Source organism: Rattus norvegicus, chromosome 2 (assembly GCF_036323735.1).
Source record: "Rattus norvegicus strain BN/NHsdMcwi chromosome 2, GRCr8, whole genome shotgun sequence".
Lineage (NCBI taxonomy): Eukaryota > Metazoa > Chordata > Mammalia > Rodentia > Muridae > Rattus > Rattus norvegicus.
Window position 1 is genome coordinate 218717441 of NC_086020.1, and position 22192 is coordinate 218739632.

Here is a 22192-nt window from a genome sequence, read left to right on the forward strand (position 1 = left end):
TGTCTGTGTCTGTGTGTCTATGTGTGTGTATGATTATGTAGAAAGAAATATACAGATATTGCTAGTAGTTTCTGGTAGATTTCAAGTTGTCTAGTGAACACTTAAATAGGAAACAATAAATTACAATTTATTGCTAATTTTCAAATACATTTTTTTAAAACCGCACACTAGTGTTTTGTCTGCATGTGTGTCTGTGTGAGGGTGGCAAATCCACTGGAACTGACGTTCCAGACAGTTATGAGTTGCCATGTGGATGCTGGGAATTGAATCCAGGTTCTCTTAATCACTGAGCCATCTTTCTAGCCTCTTCAATATATTTTAAAAGTAATTTTTTATTTTATTTAATGTATATGTATGAATGTCTGCATATATATGTGTTCACCTCATGCATGCCTGGAGCCCCTAGAGGCCAGGAGAGAGTGCTGGATCCTCTAGAACTGGAATTACAGGTGATTATGAGCTGCCTCGTGGTTTCTGGACACTGAATCTGAATCCTCTGCAGAAGCAGCAAGTACTCTTAGTGCTGAGCCAGCTCCCTAACGTGTTGAATAAGTTTTGGTCTCAGAATAATATGCTCTTGATGAAGAAAAAATAGATAGGAAAGTAATAGTTTATAATTTTTATACATGTTTAAATTAATAAGAAGGTTTATTTCTTAGAATATATTAATAGCAGGCAGGCAGACTTTATAAAATGCTTTACAAATGTAGTGCAGAAAACAGTAACAAATAGAAATAGGTTTTTTTCTACTAAGTTTTAACATGCATACTAGGCAAGCACTATACTACTGAACCCTTAATTCTTTATACCCTCTTCCTGCTTAGGGCCGTCTATTTTACACATGTGATAAGCCAAAAGGTAATCAATGTAAATTTTTCAAATGGCTTGAGGATGTGACTCCAGAACAGTTATCACAGAATGAGTCTCAGCCCAACATGATTTTTAATGATATTAAGAGTATTGGCTCGTATTTAAGAAGTCAGAAGATAGCAGTCTATGAAGAATGCCAGCTTTTGCTGAGGTATGTTTTATGGTATCATAACATTTCCTGTAGTTATATCAGAGAACAACAACCCTGGGGTCAATCCCAGAGTCTTGCACCTGCTGACGGTGGTTTTGAAAGAAATTGAGATGAAGAAAGCATCAAGGAGACAACTTCCAGTCCTATGATTTTAAATGAAAGTAAAGCTTTAAAGTTTCTTTGATCCTCTCTAAACATGAAGTGCTATCAACAATGTTCGGACAGCTGACAAAAGGTGGTTTGTTTTGGTTTCTTTTGTCCTCCCTTCCTCCCTCCCTCCCTCTCTTTCACAAACCTAAGGGAACCCCATTCACAAATGCAGGTACAGTAACAACTCTTTAGCAGTGCAGGAAAAGTCATTCCCAGGCTTAAATTAAGAGTTGATAGGATAATAGAGTGCCATGTTTTAGAAGCCAAACTTTATGAAAATGGGCTCATTAAAGAAATAGTGATAGTTTGCATAGGCATTTAATAACTTACTGAAAGCATATAGATGCCAGGGTCATTCTAAAGACTTGTGTATATTATTTCCTCATAACAATAATATATAGAAAAAAACTAAGATTATTATTCTAATTTTACAGCTGTAAATGTAACTTTCTTTGCCTGATGTAATCATCATCTTGGAGGCTTACTGCTGAATATGCTCACTCTTTCTAGCTCTTTCTAAACTGGCTGGCTGGTTCAACTCAGCTGTTCTGCCTCAAACTCCTTCCCACCCTGACTGATTCAGTTTGGCTTCTAATCTTCTGGCTCCTTCTTATTCTCTGGCTTCACTGCTGAATGGAACTGAACTGCATGAACTCAGGATTGAACTCTACTCCCTGCCCTGACTCCCACCTGACTCGGCCCTAACTCACAGACAGCTGACTCTCCCTGCCCTGCTCTTGTATAGCTAGCTTTTCTTCTGAGAGTTGGGCGTATCCTATTTCTGACTTATTCTGTCAAATCTTTCTCTGATTCGTCACCTTGTCTGCCCCTCAACTAAATGTCCTTGTTTAGGACTAAAGGTATGTACCAAAGGATTCCAGCCAGAGGCATTAAAGATATGTACTAAGGGTATGTCTATTTCCAGCCCTATCAAACAGATCTAGAAGGTCTTTGGATATGATCAGAGCGGCCATGTTGCTGGATTAAAATTCCTCTCTATATGGCCATATAAATTTACATAGTCTAGCTTCTAAATAGTTTTTATGTTTTGATTATTGTTAAAGCTGGTGACAGATCTGTGAATTATTCTCTTCCTTTGATAGAAAATGTTTATGGTTTACAACATCTATGAAAGTAAATAAACATGCACACAACAATTTTTTCCTTTACATGTGTGTTAAATGTTAAATTTTTGTCCTTAACATTCAAATTCATTTTTTAAAATATTTTTAAAAATTATTTATGCATATGGTGTATGTCAGTGTGTATGTATGTACACGTTGTACTTGTAGAGGCCAGAAGAGGTTATTCATCCATTGGATTTGTGAACTGCCAGCTTGGTTGTGGGAACTGAACTTTGGTCCTCTGAAAGAGCAGGAAGTGTTCTTAACCTGAAGAACAGTCTCTTAGTCTCTTAGGCCCTCAAATTCATTTTTATTTTTTGTTCTTTTTTTAATTTTTCAGGAAAGGATTTGATTTTCAGAAAAAACAGCATGGTAAACTAAAAAAACTTGCAACTGTAAATCCTGAATTTTACAGTGAAACAAAAAGTAAACTTTATCTTAAGCTGAGTCGGAAGGAGAGCTCTTCGGTTTATAGTAAAGGTTGGTAGCTTAGACCAAGTTCACAATTAAGTTCTGTATGGTTAAGATGTAGCTCTACAAATCTCATATTAAGAAGAGTTCCAGAGTATCATTTAATAGTGTTATACCATGAAAGTTGTAGTGTTATAGATTGTCTCTAAAAATCATACTTAAAAATTTAAAGTTTAAAAAAATTATTCCAGAAGCCACTTTATTGAAAAAGTTACACTAAACTCTTGGTATCGTATATCATATTTAACTCTACTTTGACCTAATATTGAAAATAAATTGAAAATGTGATGAGTTTGTCATTGCTTCTTTTATTGTCTGTCCAGCACTGGATCCCAACTTTTATAGTTTGAAGTAAACTCCTTTTAAAAATACATTTCTAAAAGGCCTTTAGGTGAGTGAAGTAGATTAGACATTGTCCTTGTTTCCGTGACCTAGTTTTATCTCTAGTCCTCATGTGACTTGGTATACTGTAAGGATCTTTGTATTTTCTTGTACATAGACGTAAGAGTTCCTTCTGGATATAATTCTTATAGCAGAAATGTTACATAATAGGCCATGAAAATGTTACATACATCTTTATCTTAGAGTTCTGAATTGATGTCCATACTGGTTTCATCGTGTTTAGTCCTAGAACAAGTGGGTGTAGTTGTAGTCTTCTGTGATGTCAGAATGAGTGCTCCATGTGTTTGTTAGCTGTGTTCCTCGCCTACTATACTGTTTAGTAGGTTTTTAGCAATCCTTTTTACAAAGATGCTCATGTATTCATGTTATCCCTTCATTGATCATTTATACTGTGACTATCTGCTTATGTAGCAAATATTTTTATTCAAAGACTTTTCTAGACTTCTTTTATAGTTAAGTGGGAGAAATCAAACCCAAGATCTTGCATGTGTTAGGAATGCACTCTACCACCAAGCTTCTTTCTTTCCTTTTTTAATTTTTGGTTTTTTGAGACAGTGTCCTTGTGTTTTAAACTCACAGTTACTCCTGCCTCAGCCACCCACAGGTGCTGGGGTTAATGGCGGGAACTTCCGGGATGGGCTTCTGTGAGTCAGTTATGTATGTTTGTTCTAACTCCACACCTACTGCTTAAATTACTGCAGCGTCCTAAGGCCAAATAATCAGACTAGACAGAGTTTCTTTCACTTCCAGAAGTTATTATTGACACTTTGTATTTCCATGTTCATTTTCAAGACATCTGATAAAGCTTTTTTGTTTTAGATAACCTATTGGATTTTTGATGGAAGTTGTATCTCTTAATCAAGTTCACACTGGTCTCAGTATGCACGTGGAAATGGGGATAGCTAAATGAGGTGGCTTTCTCCTTTCACCGTGTGGGCTCCAGGATAGCAAGTGCCTTTATCTACTCAGCCACCTTGCCAGCCTCAGAGAATGGCATCTTTTAAATACTGTTTTGTTATCTCTGAGCTCCATAAATAAACCTTACTAAAGACTTTCATTTTTTGGGGGGGGGGACAGGATCTATAATGAAGTGTTGCAAATCCCTGTAGAAATCACTTGTTCAGTGTCTTCATACTTTACATTTTCTAAAACATATGTGGTTTGTATTTTTTGTTCTCTTGATCTGTTTTGCCTGAAGGTTGTCTCTTTTGTTAGTTTTGTGAATCATCTCTTATCTTCATTGATCCAAATATCAGCAAATTGTCTTTGATTTTTTTTTTTTTACTTAATTTTTTAAAAAAAGAAATTGACTACATCTGTCAGTTTCACAATGGAGACCCAGGTTGGGAAGGCCACTCACTTGCTCTCCCTTGAGGCTGCTGTGAGCTCTCAGAGTCTTCGCACCTCTGAAGAGAGCACACCTTTGATATGATGTGATGACTGCTTTAGGATTGAAGGTTGCATTTTGTTTTATGTTTGTTTCTGTTTACTTTTGTTGTTACTGATGTGTTTTCTTTGGATCTCTTTGCTTCTGCAGGATATATTACACCATTCCTTTTCACATATCTTGAGGCAGATATTTGGCTTGAAGATTTTTCAGTTTTTCCTTTACTATTCTTATTAGGGTCTAAACCTTCTTCAAGTATCAGCCTACTTTCATTGAATAACTTTTTTTCATTATAATTTGGGATTTTGTACCTGTACTCCAGTTCCCAAATAACAGCTAGAAGGCTTATACTTTATTAAGAAATTCCTAGCCTTAAGCTATGCTTGTTCCTAACTAGTGTGTAACTCAATCCGTTTATACTATTCTATGCCTGCTGTGTATTTGGTTACCTCTCCTCAGTTTCATATGTCCAACTTCTTTCAAGTCGGGGGGTGAATCTTTCTGCCTCTCTTCCCTAGAGTTCCTTTCTCTCTGCAAAATGTCCCACCTTCCAATCCTGCCTCAGCTTTTTATTGACAATTGATGCTCCCACATAGTACCCAAGAGATTATCCCCACATAATTGTTTTAAACATCGATTGGATTTCATCTTCAACCTGTAGTTATTACATGCTTTGGTATTCAAACATTTAGGAACTTACGTTTTACACTTTTACTACTAATTGCTGGCTTTGTTGTTTTATGGCAAAGATTATAGTTTGAGTAAGAGTCTTTGTTTTTGTTTTAAAGATTCACTTATTTATTTTATATATAGCATTCTGCCTGCATATGTGACTGCAGGCCAGAAGAGGATACCAGATCTCATTACAGATGGTTGTGAGCCACCATATGGTTGCTGGGAATTGAATTCATGACTTCTGGAAGAGCAGTCAGTGCTCTTAACCGCTGAGCCATCTCTCCAGCCCTTGTTCTTGTTTTTTTTTTTTTTTTTTTTTGTTTTGTTTTGGTTTTTTTTTTTTGGTTCTTTTTTTCGGAGCTGGGGACCGAACCCAGGGCCTTGCGCTTCCTAGGTAAGCGCTCTACCACTGAGCTAAATCCCCAGCCCCTTGTTTTTGTTTTAAGACAGGATCTTGCTATACATTGAGCACACAGTGTTCCTTGTTTAGCCTTCTAGTCCTGGGATTACAGGCCTGCACCACCCCATCCAGACATTCAAGATTCTCTTAATGGTTTAGTGCATGAGAAATATCTATTGTTCTAGCTGTTGGTTGCAGAGTTCTTTAAACACTAGATCACATCTAGTATTGTCTGCCTAGACGTTAGTTAGCTGTGGGCAATCAAGGAATATGAGTTGAGTTCTTTTATTATGGCACACTTTTTTTTCTCATTTGCTGAATTTTACAGATTAAGGCAGTTTCATCAAATAAAAACATGTTTTAAGTTATTATCTTCTTGGTAAATTAAAACATTTTTATTATATAGAGATTCTCCAACTATAATACCCTTTACTTAAAATGTATTATCAATATAGATGTATCAGGTTTATTGTTACAAATATTTACTTGATAACTTACTTTTCAACATGTTCTATTTGTTTTTATAACTTTGTTTCTTCTGTTGTAAAAATGTTACTTATAAATAGGTTAAGCTCGGGTTGGGGATTTGGCTCAGTGGTAGAGCGCTTAAGGCCCTGGGTTCGGTCCCCAGCTCTGGAAAAAAAAATAAATTAAGCTCAATAATTAGATTTATTATGATTGATAAACTTGTATTTTTATTTTACTTTTTCTTATGCTTTTTCTATTTTATTTGCTTTTGAGACAGGGTTTTACTATATACTCTTGGTTAGCCTAGAACTTGCTATGTAAACCAAGCTGATGTTGATCTACAGATCCACTGGGCTCTGTCTCTGGAGTACTGGTATTCAAGGTGTGCACTGCCATGCTTTCCTATGCCCCTCCCTCTCTTTAATTATAACAGTTAAAACTTTTTTTGTTTGGGGTTGTTTTAATATGTGGATGCTGGAGATTGAACTGGGCCACCTGGGTGAGTGGCCAGTGCTCTTAACGTCTTAGCCATCTCTTCATCCCACCCTTTTTAATAAAATGATTTGACTAATTTATTTTTGTGTGTATATGAGGCAGGCACACACATGCTGTGGTACCTTTATGAACATCAGGGGACAACTTTTAAGTCCCCCCCACCTTCTTTTGAGGAGTCTTTTGTTTCTGCTGCTGTGCTGTATATGTGAGCTTTTAACCTATTCTCCTGTCCCTGCTACCCAGAATCTTACCCCTTAGGAATTCTAGGATTACAGACAATCCACCTCATCTAGCTTTTTTAAGTGGGTGAGCTCTAATGACATACTCAGGCCATGGGGCTTCTTTGTGTAACTCTGGGTGTTTTGGAACCAGCTCTATAGAGTAGACTGGTCTTGGACCCAGAGGTCCTGCTGCCTTGTTTCCCGAGGGCTGCTGGGAAGAAGGTGTATGCCACCGTGCCCAGCAAGAGTTTGCTTTGTAACCACTTTTACCTCCTGAACCATCTCTTCGTCCCCTTGTCTCCTTTCTATGCTCTTTTAAATTCTGTTCTACCTCTAAAAATGGGTAATTGAAATAATTAGAAAGCAAACATATGCCTTACCCACTTGCCCAGACTCTGTTCCTCACTGTCTCCTAACTGCCTCCATCAATATACTTAAGGTACAGTGTTCAGGAAAGTCATGCTCAAAGACAAGCGAGGTGTTGCTGTTGTTGCAGTGTCATTGAACTGACCTTGAGTTATTGGTAGTTTTAGTTGTTGCAAGACTTTCTGAATGAAGGAACATTATGTTGACAGGTTGAAAGAATAGGTTGAAGGTCTATTGTCTGAAAAGCTGGATTTAAAAATGCTGCAAAAGCTACTTTTTGAGTTGCTGACATGAGACCACCAGTAGTCTGTTACAGATCAGAGGAAGTACTTTGTGTTTATTTATTTTGTAATTATTAAAAGTATTACATAAGGTCTGGATGGCCACCATGAGGAGATGGAAGATAGAGACAGGAGAATTGCCAGAAGCTTAGGCCAGATAACCTGGTGGGAAAATACTAAGGAGATTCTGTCTCAAACATGGTGGAAAGCAAGACCAGCACCCAGGGTCATTCCTGACTTCCACACATAAAGTGTGTGCACACTCACCTGGTTCCCTGACTTCCATACATACAGTGTATGCACACTCACTTGGCTTCACATATATAAATGAGCATGTACACAATCTACACATATTGTAGGATGTATTTTTATTCTATGTGAGTAACTGTATGAGAATATGGGCATTCTGTTTTAGTGGTCTAATAGTCTGTGTACTTGGAGTCTGCAAAAGACGGAGCTCTTTAAGGGTTCCTACCACACATATAGAAGTAACCATGTCAGGAGATGGATATTAATCAGCTTGGTTGTGGATATCATCATACAAGATAGGTCAAATTCGTTGTGGCTGGAATTGTCGTACAGTGGTAGGATGGGTACATAACATGCACAAGGCACTAGGTTCAATTTCTGCTACCATCCCAAGTGCCATGTTAAACATCCTGACTAGAGTTGTTTGTTTTGCTCAAGCTTTCCTCAGGAAAGCTGGAATTTAAAAGTGTTTGTCCTTCCAGGTGATCTCTGGGTTATTTCAAAAACCCTAGACTTTGAACTAGATACTTTCATTGCATGCAGTGCCTTCTTTGGGCCATCTTCTGTCAACGAAGTAGAACTGCTGCCTTTGAAAGGCTACTTCCCTTCTAACTGGCCCACCAACAGTAAGTACCACCACGCCCACCCTCATTTCTATTTAAACAGAACAACAGACGCAGGAGGCAGTAAGAGTAAGAACGATGTGTGTGGAATTGTTTACTAAAGCCAATGAAAAGCACCCATCTCCAGTTTCTAATGTTGTGTGCAGTGTGACCTGAAAATATGTATTGTTTCTCTGTTGCTGTGACAGACCATTGACCAAAAGCAATGCGGGGGGAGAAAAGGGTCTAGTTTGGCTTACTAGTTTTAGACCATCGTCCAGGGAAGCCATGGCAGGTGTTCACAACAGGAACATGGAGGCAGGAAGTAAAGCAGAAGTCATGGAGGTACACTGTTTCCTGGCTTGCTGTCCATGGCTTGTTCAGCCTGCTTTGCTATACAACCAGGATTGCTTGCCCAGAGGTAGCATTGCCCTAATGGGCTGGGCCCTTCCACTTCACATAAATCCAAGAAATGCCCCCACAGCCTACAGTATATTCCAATGGCAGTATTAACATTCTCTTATTTGAAGTTCCCTCTTTCTAGCTTGTGTCAAGTTGTCATAAAACTAACACATGTATGAAGATTGAATTTGTAAATATTTCTACAGTTCAAGTCCTATGGGACTAACAATATAATGAAATCTTAAGGGGCTGGAGAGATGGATCAGTTGTTGCTCTTGCAGAGGCCCAAGTTTAGTCCCAGCACCCACATGATGGCTCACAGTAATAGCAGCTATGAGGATCTAGCCCTCTTCTGATCTTCAAGGATACTTGGCACACATGTAGTATACATATACATGCATGCAGAAAAAAACACTTACACATAAAAAACTAAATCTTTACCAAAAAAGAAATCTTGAACTATCATTTAGTATTTGGTTAAAATTGAATTTTTCATAATGTTCTATTTTTCATGAATTCTAATTTTTTTGGTCTTTGAAAGTATATTTAGTAAACAGTTTGTCATTACATTGTGAAGTCCTTAGAGACTTGAGATTCAGAAGAATATGATTTTTATTTTGAGAGTACCCAAACTCTTTTGAGTTCTCTTTTTAGATATATGTATTTTTATGTGTCTGAGTGTTTTTACCTGCATGTATTTCTGCGCCACACATGAATGCCCGGTCCACAGAGGTAAGAACAGGGCATCAGGAGCCCTGAGACTAGAGTTCACAGATGGTGGTGGGTGCTGGGAACCCAGCCTTGGCTCTCTGGAAAAGAAACAAATACTCAACTGAGCTGCCCTCCAGCCTCTCTTGAGAAATTTTTATGAAGACAGATTAACCACCTTATGTTTTTTAGTAAAGAAATTTTAGCCAGCCTGGAATATGTAAGACTTGTCTCTAACAGAAAGTTACAAATTTTGCTGACATTTAAGGTTCTGAGAAACTTTAGTAAATTTACTTCCATCTATTTCTATGAATCTTGAGATATCTGGAGACTTCGCCATACATGTCAGTCTCTTTCTTTCTTCCTAAGATTTACTTATTTATGTATTTTATGTGTATGAGAGCTCTATTTGCATGCATGCCTGTATGAAAGAAGAGAGTATCAGATCCCATTACAGATGGTTGTGAGACACCATATAGTTACTGGGACTTGAACTCAGGACCTCTGGAAGAACAGCCAGTGCTCTTAACCACTGACCCATCTCTCCAGTACCCAGTCTCTATTTCTGATGGTTGAATTTGATCCATCATGAACTAAAGATACAGAATTTAATGACCCTAGTTTTTAGAATTTCGTGGTTTTAGTCTCCTTTACTCTCCCATTCCCTCCAGCCTTGTTTGTTTTTGTTGAGAGGCAGTCTTGCTGTGGAGACCAGGCTAATCACAAACCCACAGAAATGTCCCTGCCTCCACTTCTGGAGTGCTAGGATTGTAGGCATGCATGGCTTGCTCTTTTTTTTTTTTTTTTTTCTTTATTTTTCTTTATTTGTTTGGTGAGCCTGGCTGGCCGCCTACTCACAGAGATCCATCTGCCTTTGTCTACCGAGTGCTAGGATTAGAGGTGTGTCCACTATGCTCAACTGATCTTTTGATTTTTTCAATGAATGAGCTTAGTCAATCAGTATGAATCTGACTAGAGACCAATTGACAGCCATTTTTCATATGGACATTTTTGTGTTTGTTACAGATGCTTTCTTAGCAATGTTAGCATTCTAGTTTTCTATTTTCCATGTTTTAATAAATATTGAGGGAAGAAATACAAGAAAGTTTAACTACATAAGCGCCTCTCTCTACAGCACAAGCTCTATGCTGATTAAGGAGAATTGCTGCTGCCAAGCAGTGCCCTGCACTGGCACTGTTCTGTACTCACTGCAGAGTTCAAGGGTGACTTAGGGTATGCAGTTCACACACAAAATGAAGGAGTAGAGAGCATAGCAATATAAACAGAGAGATGTTTAAAGACCTTGCATGTCCTAACAAATTGTTTTCTGTCATCTGACTAGTTCAGACGGTAACCTGAGTTATAAGGACGTTTGATCAGTTTGTGTTGGTTTTACTTACATCTAATATTCACTTTCTGCCTTGTCTCTGTAGTAACGGTCCATGCATTATTGGTTTGTAATGTCAGCACAGAGCTGACAATGCTGCAAAACATTCAGGACTACTTTAACCCAGCGACTCTTCCACTAATGCCATACCTGTTAGCAATGTAAGTCTTTTACCTTTGCAGTATTGATATTATGGCGGCCTAGTTCCTTTCTATTGTTTGATAAAGACTATAATCAGAAACAACTTGGGAGGAAAAGGTTTGTTTCACCTTACAGCTTAGATAGAGTCTTATCTCAAAGGGAACTTGGTACAGAAACTTGGAGGTAAGAACTGAAGCACAGACCATGGAGGAACACTGCTTACTGGCTTGCTCAGTCTGCTTCTTTATGCAAACTAGAACCCCTTGCCTAGGGTTTGTACCACCTACAGTAGGCTGGACCCTCCCATATCAATAATTAATCAAGAAAGTGCCCCATAGACTTTCTATGGACCAATGTGATAGAGACATTTTTTTTTAAAGATTCATTTATTTATTATATATAAGTACACTGTAGCTGTCTTCAGACACACCAGAAGAGGGCATCAGATCTCATTACAGATGGTTGTGAGCCACCATGTGGTTGCCAGGAATTGAACTCAGGACCTCTGGAAGAGCAGTCAGTGCTCTTTTTTTTTTTTTTTTTTTTTGGTTCTTTTTTTTGGGAGCTGGGGACCGAACCCAGGGCCTTGCGCTTCCTAGGCAAGCGCTCTACCACTGAGCTAAATCCCCAACCCCAAGAGCAGTCAGTGCTCTTAACCACTGAGCTCTCTCTCCAGCCCCCAAGACATTTTCTTAATTGAGGTTCCCTCTTCTCAGATGCTAACTTGTATCAAGCTAACAAAAAATTTATCAGCTCAAATGTTAACTGAAAGTGCAATAACAGAATATTAAATATATTTTTACCAACAAAATTTTAATTATCTTTTACATTTGGAGATTATATTTGTATATTAGAAGTTAAGCATAAAACAGATGTGGCTCAATGGTAGAATGCTGTGAGCATGTGTGAGGCTCTGGTTTGATCTCCAGCACCAAAGATAAATAAATAAATGACATTTATAAAAGGAAAGAAAAAATATATATGCATTACTTCCTTTTCATCGGTTTATTTGTTACCATTCAGGCCAGTTCTGAAATTAATTCCTTTTATTGAGGACTTTTAAAAGATCATTATAGTACCTTTTTTTAAATCTTTTGTCATTGTTGTTTTTTAATGTGTAAGTGCTCTGTCTGCATGTGCTACTGCATGCCAGAAGAGGGCATCAGATTCCTCTATAGATGATCATGAACCACTCTGTAATTACTGGGAATTGAACTCAAGACCTCTGGAAGAGCAGCCAGTGCTCTTAATTGCTGAGCCATCTCTCCAGCCTCATTGTGCAACATTTCATTCATCTGTATGTTTTTTCCTGTGTGGGTGTTCAGCCTGCATGTATGACTGTTCGTCATTTGTGTGTCTGGCATCTGGGGAGGCCAGCAAGGATACTGGATCTCTGGAAGTGTTGCTGCAGTCAGTTGTGAGCTGCTATGTGGGCTCTGGGAATAGAGTCTGGGTGCTTCGGAAGAACAGCCAGTACTTTTACCTGCCTTCTCTCTAGCCCCTTATCTGTATCTTAATGCTGCACATCACTTAACATTCAAAAGAATGATTTTATGATGTCCATGTTGACACTATATTTATTCTTATTACCTATATCTCATTTTTAAATTTTTCTAACACCAAAGCTCTTTTTAAAAAAGTGAGAAATGGGGCTAGGCTACAGCTCATTCTGTCACATCCACGAGGCCCTAGATTACATCTCCATTACCACACTAACCTCCTGTGGTAATATACACCTGTAGTCTCAACACTTCAGAGATGGAGAGGAGAATCATGACTTCTTTTCTTTTTTCTTTTTTTTTTTTCTTTTTTTTTTGGAGCTGGGGACTGAACCCAGGGCCTTGCGCTCTATCACTGAGCTAAATCCCCAACCCCGAGAATCATGACTTTTAATTCATCTTCAGCTACTTAGAAAGTTCCAGGTTAACCTGGCATACATGAGACATGTTGTCTGAATGAATGAATTAAAATAACTGGGAAGTGAATTTATACTTAATATATTAAAATGAGAAAAGCATGCTTCCTTGCACTGGACATTGAACTCCATTCATGCTAAACAAGTGTTCCACCACTGAGCTATCTTCCCGGCTCCTCCCTTCCACTTTGGATCTCTATCTTGCAGCATTACCCTTTTCTTTGCCACAACAAAACCCTAGGGGTTTTTTAAGCCTTGTAGCTTCATTTTTATATATTTTAAATAACAATAAAATCCATTTGCCTATTGTAGGTTTGCCTGAAGTATAAGCTATGTTAATTATCTAAAGATTACTACCTATTAGTACCATGAATTTGTGGGCACATTTCAATATTTATATATCTCTATTTGGGGTAACTCTTTTTTGGTGTAAAGAGTATATAAATTAATGTGTAAACTACTTAAACTCATGGCAGCAGACAGTGGGTATTTTGTAAATATTAGTTCACTTGCACCCTCCAGAGTAAAGCCTATCCATTTGTTACCTCCAATTTTGTTTTCTGAGGATTGTGAAATGAGAGCTAAGTTATAAATAAGACCACTCACACATTTCAAAAGTCCTAACTGTTTCTAATGTTCTTTTTACTAGGTCTCAGTCAGCTACAGTTAGCAGTAAAAATGTCAGTAAAAGAAAATTTATCCCACCAGCCATTACAAGCATTAAAACAAAATTTGAACTCCTCCACTTGGGAGCAACCTTGCAGTTGGCCAGAGAGTTGATTAACGTGCACCGGTTGAACAACGACCAAGCTTCAGCACTAATGCAGATAGCTCAGATGATGGCATCCCGAGGCAGCGATGAAGATGCACTGGAGCCCTTCAGCCATTCCCTGCCTATCACAGTCATTCATGGTGAGAGACGTTGTAGAGGATGTGAGTGTTTATACGTTACTCTGCTCTTCGGCAGGTTTTCTAGAGGTCAGGAGGTAGCATCCTGAATCAGAACTCTGCTGTCACATCCTGGTTCCATCACTCACTAGCTGTGTGATCTTGGTAGGTGGCTTACTTCATAGCTTTGACTTCTGTAAAATGTGCATTAAAAGAAGCATACACCTCATGTGGTTGGATGTGTAAATGATTCAGAGTAAGTAGAATGCTTAGAGGAGCGCACAGCACATACCTCAGGAATGTGTGAGTTGATTATGCTAGGTGCTCTGTCTTCCCTTCACCTTTCTCATATAGACCATGTCATTTTCTAAGACATACTCTGACAAGTCAGTCCAGGTGCTTAAAATCCTTCAGTGTCTGCTTGCCAACTTCAGGAGAAATAAAAAATTTTAGCTATAGTAGAGGTCCGATTTATCCTTTTTTGAGACAGTGTAAGCCTGGCTGTCCTGGAACTCACTTTGTAGACCATATTGGTCTTGAACTTCCAAAAATCCACATACCTCTGCCTCCTGAAGGCTGGTTTGTCCTCTTGTGATTTGCCCCTTTGCCTCCCCGGAGCCTCCCTTTTTGCCTTCCGGCTGTATACTTGTGGAAAGTTCTGAAAGTGCTTTCAACACGCTTAGCTGACTTTCTCTAGATCGTTGGGTATGTGATTCTGGGAGACTTAGTTCTGCTACTTCCTTCCTTCCTTCTTCCCTTCCTTCCTTCCCTCTCTCCTTTCTTTCTTTCGGGAGGGTTTAATAATTTATTTGTTCACTTTACATCCTGATGAAAACCCCCCTCCCTTCTGCCCTCTCAGTCCCACCTTCCCATCTCTCTTCTCTTCCCCCACTACTCCCACCCCAACCTGCCCTGATGTATTAAGTTGAATCAGGACTAAGTCCATCATCCTCCACTGAGGCCAGACAGGGCAGCCTAACTAGGGGAAAGGGATCCAAAGGCTGAGTGAGGGACAGCCCCTGCTCCAGTTGTTAGCAGACTCACATGAAGAGCAAACTGCATATCTACTTTATATGTGTAGGGTTTGTGTTGATTTTTTGAGACCGGTTCTCTGTGCAGCCTTGGTAGGCTGGCCTTGAACTCTTAGAGATCTGCCTGCCTCTGCCTCCTGACTGCTAGGATTAAATGCATGTACCACTCCCACCCAGCTTGCTACTTCTTTCTTTACAGAAAGCCTTCCCATCTACCAAGGCCACAATAGTCTTCTCTGCTCTCATAGCAGTGCTACCCTGTTACCTTATCTCTTTACCTATGATTTATCCTGTTGACTGTAGTGTTGTCTGTTTATTCTCTTGTGCTGAACATAGTGGATGGACACTCTTATTTTTGAGTATATTAACTAATTAAAGGTGGGTGAGATAGAGAAAATATTGCTTGTATATTCATAAAAGTTTTTATGGTGTCTTAGGTGTTTTTGGAGCAGGCAAAAGCTACTTGCTGGCTGTGGTGATTCTGTTCTTGGTAGAGCTGTTTGAAAAGTGTGATTCTGAAGCAGTTGGCAGGGCAAGGCCATGGAAACTCCTCATTTCTTCTTCCACTAACGTAGCTGTTGACAGAGTGCTTCTTGGGTAAGTGTGACAAGTGGACGTAAATAACCCTGTCTCATAAGCTTGCTGCCTGGAGAGAGTGCAAAGCTGTCATTTCTGACCCAAGAGCTACGATGTAGTCAGTCTGACTTTTTAACTCGTGACTGTTCACCTATCTGACAGTTTGGATAACGATAGAATAACCCTGTAAAATACAAGTTTGGCCAAGAACATGTTGGGACCGGCAGTGTGTTCCTGCAGGGAGTGGGGAATCTGGGAGCTCTGAGCATTCCTTTGAAAGGCATTTCTCGGGGTTGCAGCTTAGACTGAGGGGATACCATCTTCCTTGGGAACGGAAAGGAGGCTTGCCTGCTGCTTGCCATCGAAAGTAGTAGACTTCCAACCTCATCGCTCCTTGCTATACATACAGTTGGGACTGCTGCTCGTCCAGGGTGCAGCTCAGGGGCTCTGCAGAGGACTCATGCACCGTGGGCCTTAGGCTATTTCTTCTCACAGGTAGTGATCCTATGCCTCTGACTCCGAGGTTTGAATTTATTATCATAGCAGTAGGCTAAACACAAATACCAGAAATTGTCACTCAGAATGGCAACTATATGCCATCCCCTTGCTCATGCCCTGTGTAAACAACACAGCTGAACAATGTAAGTCATGTCTGTGTTTAATAAGAGGATACAAAGAAGACAAGAGCAATCAATTCTAAGTAAATACAAAAAGAAATTTTAATTTACTCTGTGTATGTATGTGTGTATGGCAGAAGTGCACGCCTTTACATGTGTAGAGGTCAGAGAAGAATATCATGTGCTACATTATCAGTCTGCCTTTTACTTGGAGACACAGTCTCCCTCTGACCCTGGATCTAGCCTCTGTCCCTCAGTGCTAGATTACAGATGACTGCATGACTAGTAGTTTTTTGTTTTCTAATGTAGGTGCTAGGGATTTGAACTCTGGACTTGTGCTTGAATTGCAAGTGCTCTTACTGATCCATCTCTAGCACCAGGTTTTTTTTGACTGTATAGGTCTTTTTCTTTTTTAATTGCAAATAAAGACTACTGACATGGATCAACAGGTAAAGGCATTTGCTGCCAAGCCTGGGGAATGGAGGCTCATGTGTGCCCAAATTGGTGTAAGTATATTTTTTAAATGACAAGAAAATACTGAATATTTACCAATAATTCAGTATTTATCTGAATTTCCACCTAAGTAACAGCTTTATTTTTAAAAATCCATGATTTATAAGTCTAGTCTCTCTCTCTCTCTCTCTCTCTCTCTCTCTCTCTCTCTCTCTCTCTCTCTGTGTGTGTGTGTGTGTGTGTGTGTGCACGCGCGCATTGTATAAAAGTAGCTTTTATTTTCCTGTAGTAACTGTCATCTCTGAGGCTCACTGCCTCAGTCTGCTAACTGAGACCTAGTCCTGGAAGCTTGCAGCCTTCACACAATCTTATCTAGGCCTAGAATGTTTTCAGCCTTTGAGACTTACTGCTGAATAAGCTCACCTTTTCTGGTTCTTTCTGAACTCTGGCTGGCTGCTTCAACTCAGCTGTTCTGACTCAAGCTCTTCTCCAAGCTGACTGATTCAATCTTGCTTGTCTCTTGGCTTCTGACTTTTTGCTCTGCTTGGCCTCAAACTAACTCTGACAATCTGTTTTAATCCTCTGTCTCCTTGTTCCCTGGCTTGTTTTGTCTTCACCTGTGTCTAGCTTGTTCTTTCTCTGCAACCTGTCTCTGTACAACTGTCCTAGTAAAATTGCTCGCTCTCTCTCTCTCTCTCTCCCTCCTTAATAGCTTCTCTTTTCTCTATCTTCATGAGAGTTGGGCATATTCTATTCTGTCAAATCTTTTTCTGATTTTGTCAGTTTGTGAAGAAAGTGATAAGACATCACTTTCAAATATGAGTGCTTCCTTCTACAAATCAAGTTTACCTTCATTGTTTGGGATTAAAGGTGTGTGCTAAGGGCTGGGCCACACCACAGCTAGAAATAGGTATTTTCAGTAAATGTACAATCTTGGGGTTCACAGTATGATCAAATGTCCTGGAACAGATGTATGCATGTATGAGAGAGAGAGAGAGAGAGAGAGAGAGAGAGAGAGAGAGAGAGTGTGAGTGAGTAGGGCTAGGGATTGAACCTGGGATTTTGTGCGTGCTAAACCGGTGTTCTACCACTAGGATCTACCCACAGCTGTTTTAGAAGGCTGTTTAATGCTTGACTCTCTGAAAAGGACCTGAGAAGTATGAATCTGTAAGTAAGATAGATGCTTCGACTGCAGATAGACTGCATTTTCCCTTTCTTCAGAGTAGAATACCTTCTTGTGCATCGGAATAGACAATGTCTGTTGTGATGCTCAGAGTAGGTACTGTCTAGTTTTGTGTATCAACTTGACACAATCTGGAGCTATCACAGAGAAAGGAGCCTCCCTAGAGGAAATGCCTCCATGAGATCCAGCTGTAAGGCATTTTTCTCAGTGATCAAGGAGAGAGGACCCAGCCCATTGTGGGTGGTGCCATCCCTGGTCTAGTGGTCTTGGGTTTTATAAGAGAGGCTGCTGAGCAAGTCAGGGGAAGCAAGCCAGTAAGTATCATCCCTCCATGGCCTCTGCATCAGCTCCTGCTCCCTGACCTGCTTGAGTTCAGTCCTGACTTCCTTTGGTGATGAACAGCAATGTGGAAGTGTAAGCTGAATAAACCCTTTCCTCCCCAACTTGCTTCTTGGTCATGATGTTTATGTAGGAAATGAAACCCTAAGACAGAATAAGACAATTTTTTTTAGGGAAAAAAAATGAAAAAAATGGGATACAAATAATACCCAGACCCCTATAGCATCAGTGCTCTGAGAATACTGCCCCTACCGTGTTACTGATGTAATATAAACTTGCACTGAAAAACAAGCACTAGCTATTTCCGATGGAGAAGTATCTCACTTTTCTCTAAATTGAAGTTCATTGGTTACTTCTCATCTCAGCCTGACAAAATAACTGAAGGTGGGAAATGTCATCACGCTTCATATCCGCAGTACAAGGCCTCATGCTGTGGAAGCCATGGTGGCTGAAGCATGAGGTAGCTGGTCCATCCACTCTCAGGAAGCAGATGAGACAGGTGCTGGTGCCTTTCTGTCTGTCTGCATTCACTTAATGTGGGACCTATGGCTTCCCGCCACCCACTGTTGGGACTTACCCTTTCAGTCTAGAAACCCTTTACCGTTGTAACTTACCAGAGCTTACCTCCAGCCTGATTCTAGGTCTTGTCAGACTGGAAGATTTAAAACAGGAATCATTTTATGTTCTAACAGTGGGTTTCCGTCATCGATCTGGGAAACTGAGTTTGCTTTAGTTCTCTTTAAATCCCTGTTTCCAAGGTGGTGCAGGTGTTTAGAGGACCTGTGGCTCATTGAGCTGCACCTCTGAGCGAGTATAAAGCTAGAGTGTAGGATACAAGAGGGAGGGGAACAGTTCCTCCTTCTGCTCAAGTCCCTATTCCCAGGGCTTAGGAACTGTCTGTAGAGTTCTCTGTATCTCGTCTCTGCAAGTCAGCAATGTAGCCTGAGTTCTAGGCTTGACTGGCTCTGCTTGTTCGTTTGTTGTTTGTTTGTTTAATGTTATATGTATGGGTATTGTGCCTGCATTTATGTCTGTGCACCATGAGTGTGCAGTGTCCACACAGGCCAGAAGACATTGGGTCCCTCGGAACTGGAGTTAACAGATTGTTGTAAGCCTGTGTGGGTGCTGGGAATTGAGCCTGGGTCCTGTGTAAGAGCAGCCAGTGCTCCTAACCTCTGACCCATCTCTCCAGCCCCATCAACTCGTTAATGATGTAGGCTTAACTAAGTTATCTCACCTGAGCTTCAGTGTCCTCCTCTTTGATGGGCTAGTGTGCATCATTATAGTAACATCCTGAAAAGGCTCTTAATGGAAAATATATAGTATTTATTGCTTTCCGTATTATGTTTTTAGGGCATTTTATTTCTAATCATTCTCAACACTGGCATTTTATAAGTACTGTACAGATTTGAATGCTTAGTTCCTAGTTGGTGGCTATTTGAGGAGGATTAGGAGGTGTATCCTTGCTGGAGGAAGTATGTCACTGGAGGTGTGTCGAGGCCTTGAGGTTTCAGGAGCCTTCTCTGCTTGTGGTTGGGAATTGAGATGTGAGCTCTCAGCTGCCTGTCCTCTCCACTCCACCCCAAATAAACCCCTTTTCTGTAGGTTGTTTTAGTCACAATGTTTTATCACAGCAATAGAAAAGTAACTTATATAAAATAAATCTACCTGAGTTTTCTGCAGAGTGCTGAGAAGGTAGCTCAGTAGTAGAATGACTGTACAGCGCACATACAGTCTTGGCTTTAAGCTCCTACCAAGAAAGGAAGATAATCTTCCTTTCTCAGTATGTTCCAGGGGGAAATTTTCAACTTCCTTGCTTTTACTTTGAGTTTAAATAGTTCATATCAAATCATATAACTCTACAGTACAGTCCTATGCAAAATAATTATGATAATAATATGCCCTAAACATGTATGTGCATACATGTGTGTCGAGCATCAGTAGGCCGAGGAAGAGCATTGGGAGTTTAAGGAAAGTCTGGGCTACAGACTGCACACTGTCTTTAAAGAAAAGCTCACATTAATGTAATAATACGTGAAACTGTGTTTTATACTGTTTGTAAGTAAGGACAATCTGATTTCTCTTGTTTTTTTAAAGGCTTCTCAGTCTTGGATTTGAAAAGTTCATCCGAGTCGGGAGTGTTAGGAAGATTGCCAAGCCAGTTTTACCTTACAGGTAAGACTGCTAAATCCTAACAGTTACACAAGAGTCTGAGAAGTATCAACGTTTTATGGGTTTTATCTTAAATTTGGCCTTTGAGAAAGAGATAGCCTTAGTTTTTAGTTAAATTAGGAAACCTATATAGAAATTCTATCTTAGAACGAGTAATCCAAAGCACATGTAATGGCCCAGGTCTTTAACCCTGGTCCTTGGGAGGCAGGAGCAAGTAGGTCTCTGAGTTTAAGGCCAGACTCATTTCCATGGCTAATTCCAGGAGAGCCAGGATGAGACAGTGAGACCTTGACTTAGAAAAAGAAAAACAAGCAAACAACAACAAAAGTCTAATCCATTTTGTTCGTTGTGCATATGAAATTAACAAGGAATATTCTTTCTTGTTGCTCAATTTCAGCTTACATGCTAGCTCAGACAATGAAAGCGAACAATTAAAGGAACTCCACGCACTGATGAGGGAAGAACTGACTCCAATAGAAAGAGTTTATGTCAGGAAAAGTATTGAGCAGCATAAACTGGGGACCAACAGAGTCCTGCTAAAGCAGGTGAGGTGAAATCACACCAGTTCCTTCCCGGTGTGTATGTTCTGTTCAGATGCTCTTCGTCTGTGGTGATGGATGAGCTGAGACTTCAACGTGCATCCTTACCAACTCTACCCACTGCGTATTATATTTGCTGCAAACATTCTTCAAGTTGTGGCTGTTGGCTTTCATCAGCCTGTGCAGATCTTGTTTGCAGGACCTGGGATCTGAGGACCTGAGAGAATGGGCGGACTAGAGTCTAATAGTCTTGCTTCAGTCTCAGTGTACCTGTATTTACGAACGAAAGCGGTGATCCAAGGAAGGCTGTTTGAGTTCAGAAAAAGCATGATTAGAAAAACATGTACACAAACACCAGTAAACACATATAAAATTAACAGAGCAGCCCTTTACCAGAACGTTCTTAGGACAGACAAATTTAAACACAACTGCCTGACATGAACTGTAGATTCTATGTGGAAAAACATGTAAGCAAGGCAGAAGCCTTATCTAGAGTGAGGGTGTGGGTATCAGACTGAGTTCTATAGCTGTATTCTGACATCCAATAGTAAACATATCTTATAAATTGAATGTAAGTGTCACAGGAGGCATGAAATTACATCCAAGAACAATTCTGGGAACAATGCACCTGAGGTAAAAGACCCTCTCTTTTTTTTCCTGGAACCTCTGTCACTGTTCCCCAAGGCATTGCTCACCATGGTCATTCTTTTGACTGTGTCCCGACAGTGATGGACACATTTTATTACCATGCCTGCAGCCTTCTTTCTTCTCCCTTTACATAGAGGCTCGAAGAAGAAAATGGAGAACTTTGAATAGATTCTTGGTAAAACCCGTAAAATTAGTTGGATTCTAAGAGAAAGAAAGAGAAAAAGTTTTTATTTTGGGTGAAATATCAGAGTGAAAATTTGTCTTTGGTGCTGCTGTAGAAAGCCAGGTGTCTCAGCGTCTGTCTGCGCCCAAGAATACAGGCAGCGCTCCACTCCCTCCTGGCACTGGGTGCTAGGTGCCCAGATGGTAATAGGAAGTACTGTCCCTTGGTGAAGGGGACAATTCAGAAGCTTTGTCTTATGCAAAGGAACAGTAGTGAAGGAAGAAGAGTCACGGGCTCCCTTGGACTGCACGGACACTGGTCAGTTTCTGCAGGTATTTTGGGAAGCCGGCTTGCGTGAGACCTTGTCCTGGTCAGCTGTTGCTGAAATGAGGCTACTGAGTACAGACGCTCAGGGCAGCCTCTGACTGTCAGCAGCTGTTGCTCAGCGTAGACTGTAAGCCAGTCTGGTCTCAGGGCACCCACCCACCACATACTCAGAATACTTGAACACAGGAGGGCAGGCTAGACCTTTAAAGTTCATGCTCTGCCCCCTAAGATTCCCTTTGCTCTGACTCATCAGGTATGTGGCCAAGCCCACATTCATGAGGCAAGGAGACATTCTCCACCTGCCTCTGGTGGTAAGCACTGTAAAGTCACGTTGCAAGTCGGGTGGATAGTCAGACAAACTTTACAGGGAAAGGAAACCTAATGACGAGTA

At 40.2% G+C, this 22192-nt stretch overlaps 1 protein-coding gene across 27 annotated transcripts in view; it reads left to right on the plus strand.

The window, feature by feature from the left end:
- Positions 1–22192, plus strand: part of Zgrf1 (zinc finger, GRF-type containing 1) — a 62692-nt gene that overhangs the window by 30028 nt on the left and 10472 nt on the right. For 16 of the 27 annotated variants that reach the window (XM_039104050.2, XM_039104048.2, XM_017591336.3 and 13 more), the window contains 8 exon segments: positions 825–1021; positions 2636–2775; positions 8193–8336; positions 10856–10970; positions 13515–13777; positions 15222–15381; positions 20050–20127; positions 20522–20669. In XM_039104050.2, coding sequence (XP_038959978.1) covers positions 825–1021; positions 2636–2775; positions 8193–8336; positions 10856–10970; positions 13515–13777; positions 15222–15381; positions 20050–20127; positions 20522–20669 — 1245 coding nt within the window. 27 annotated transcript variants of the gene reach the window in all.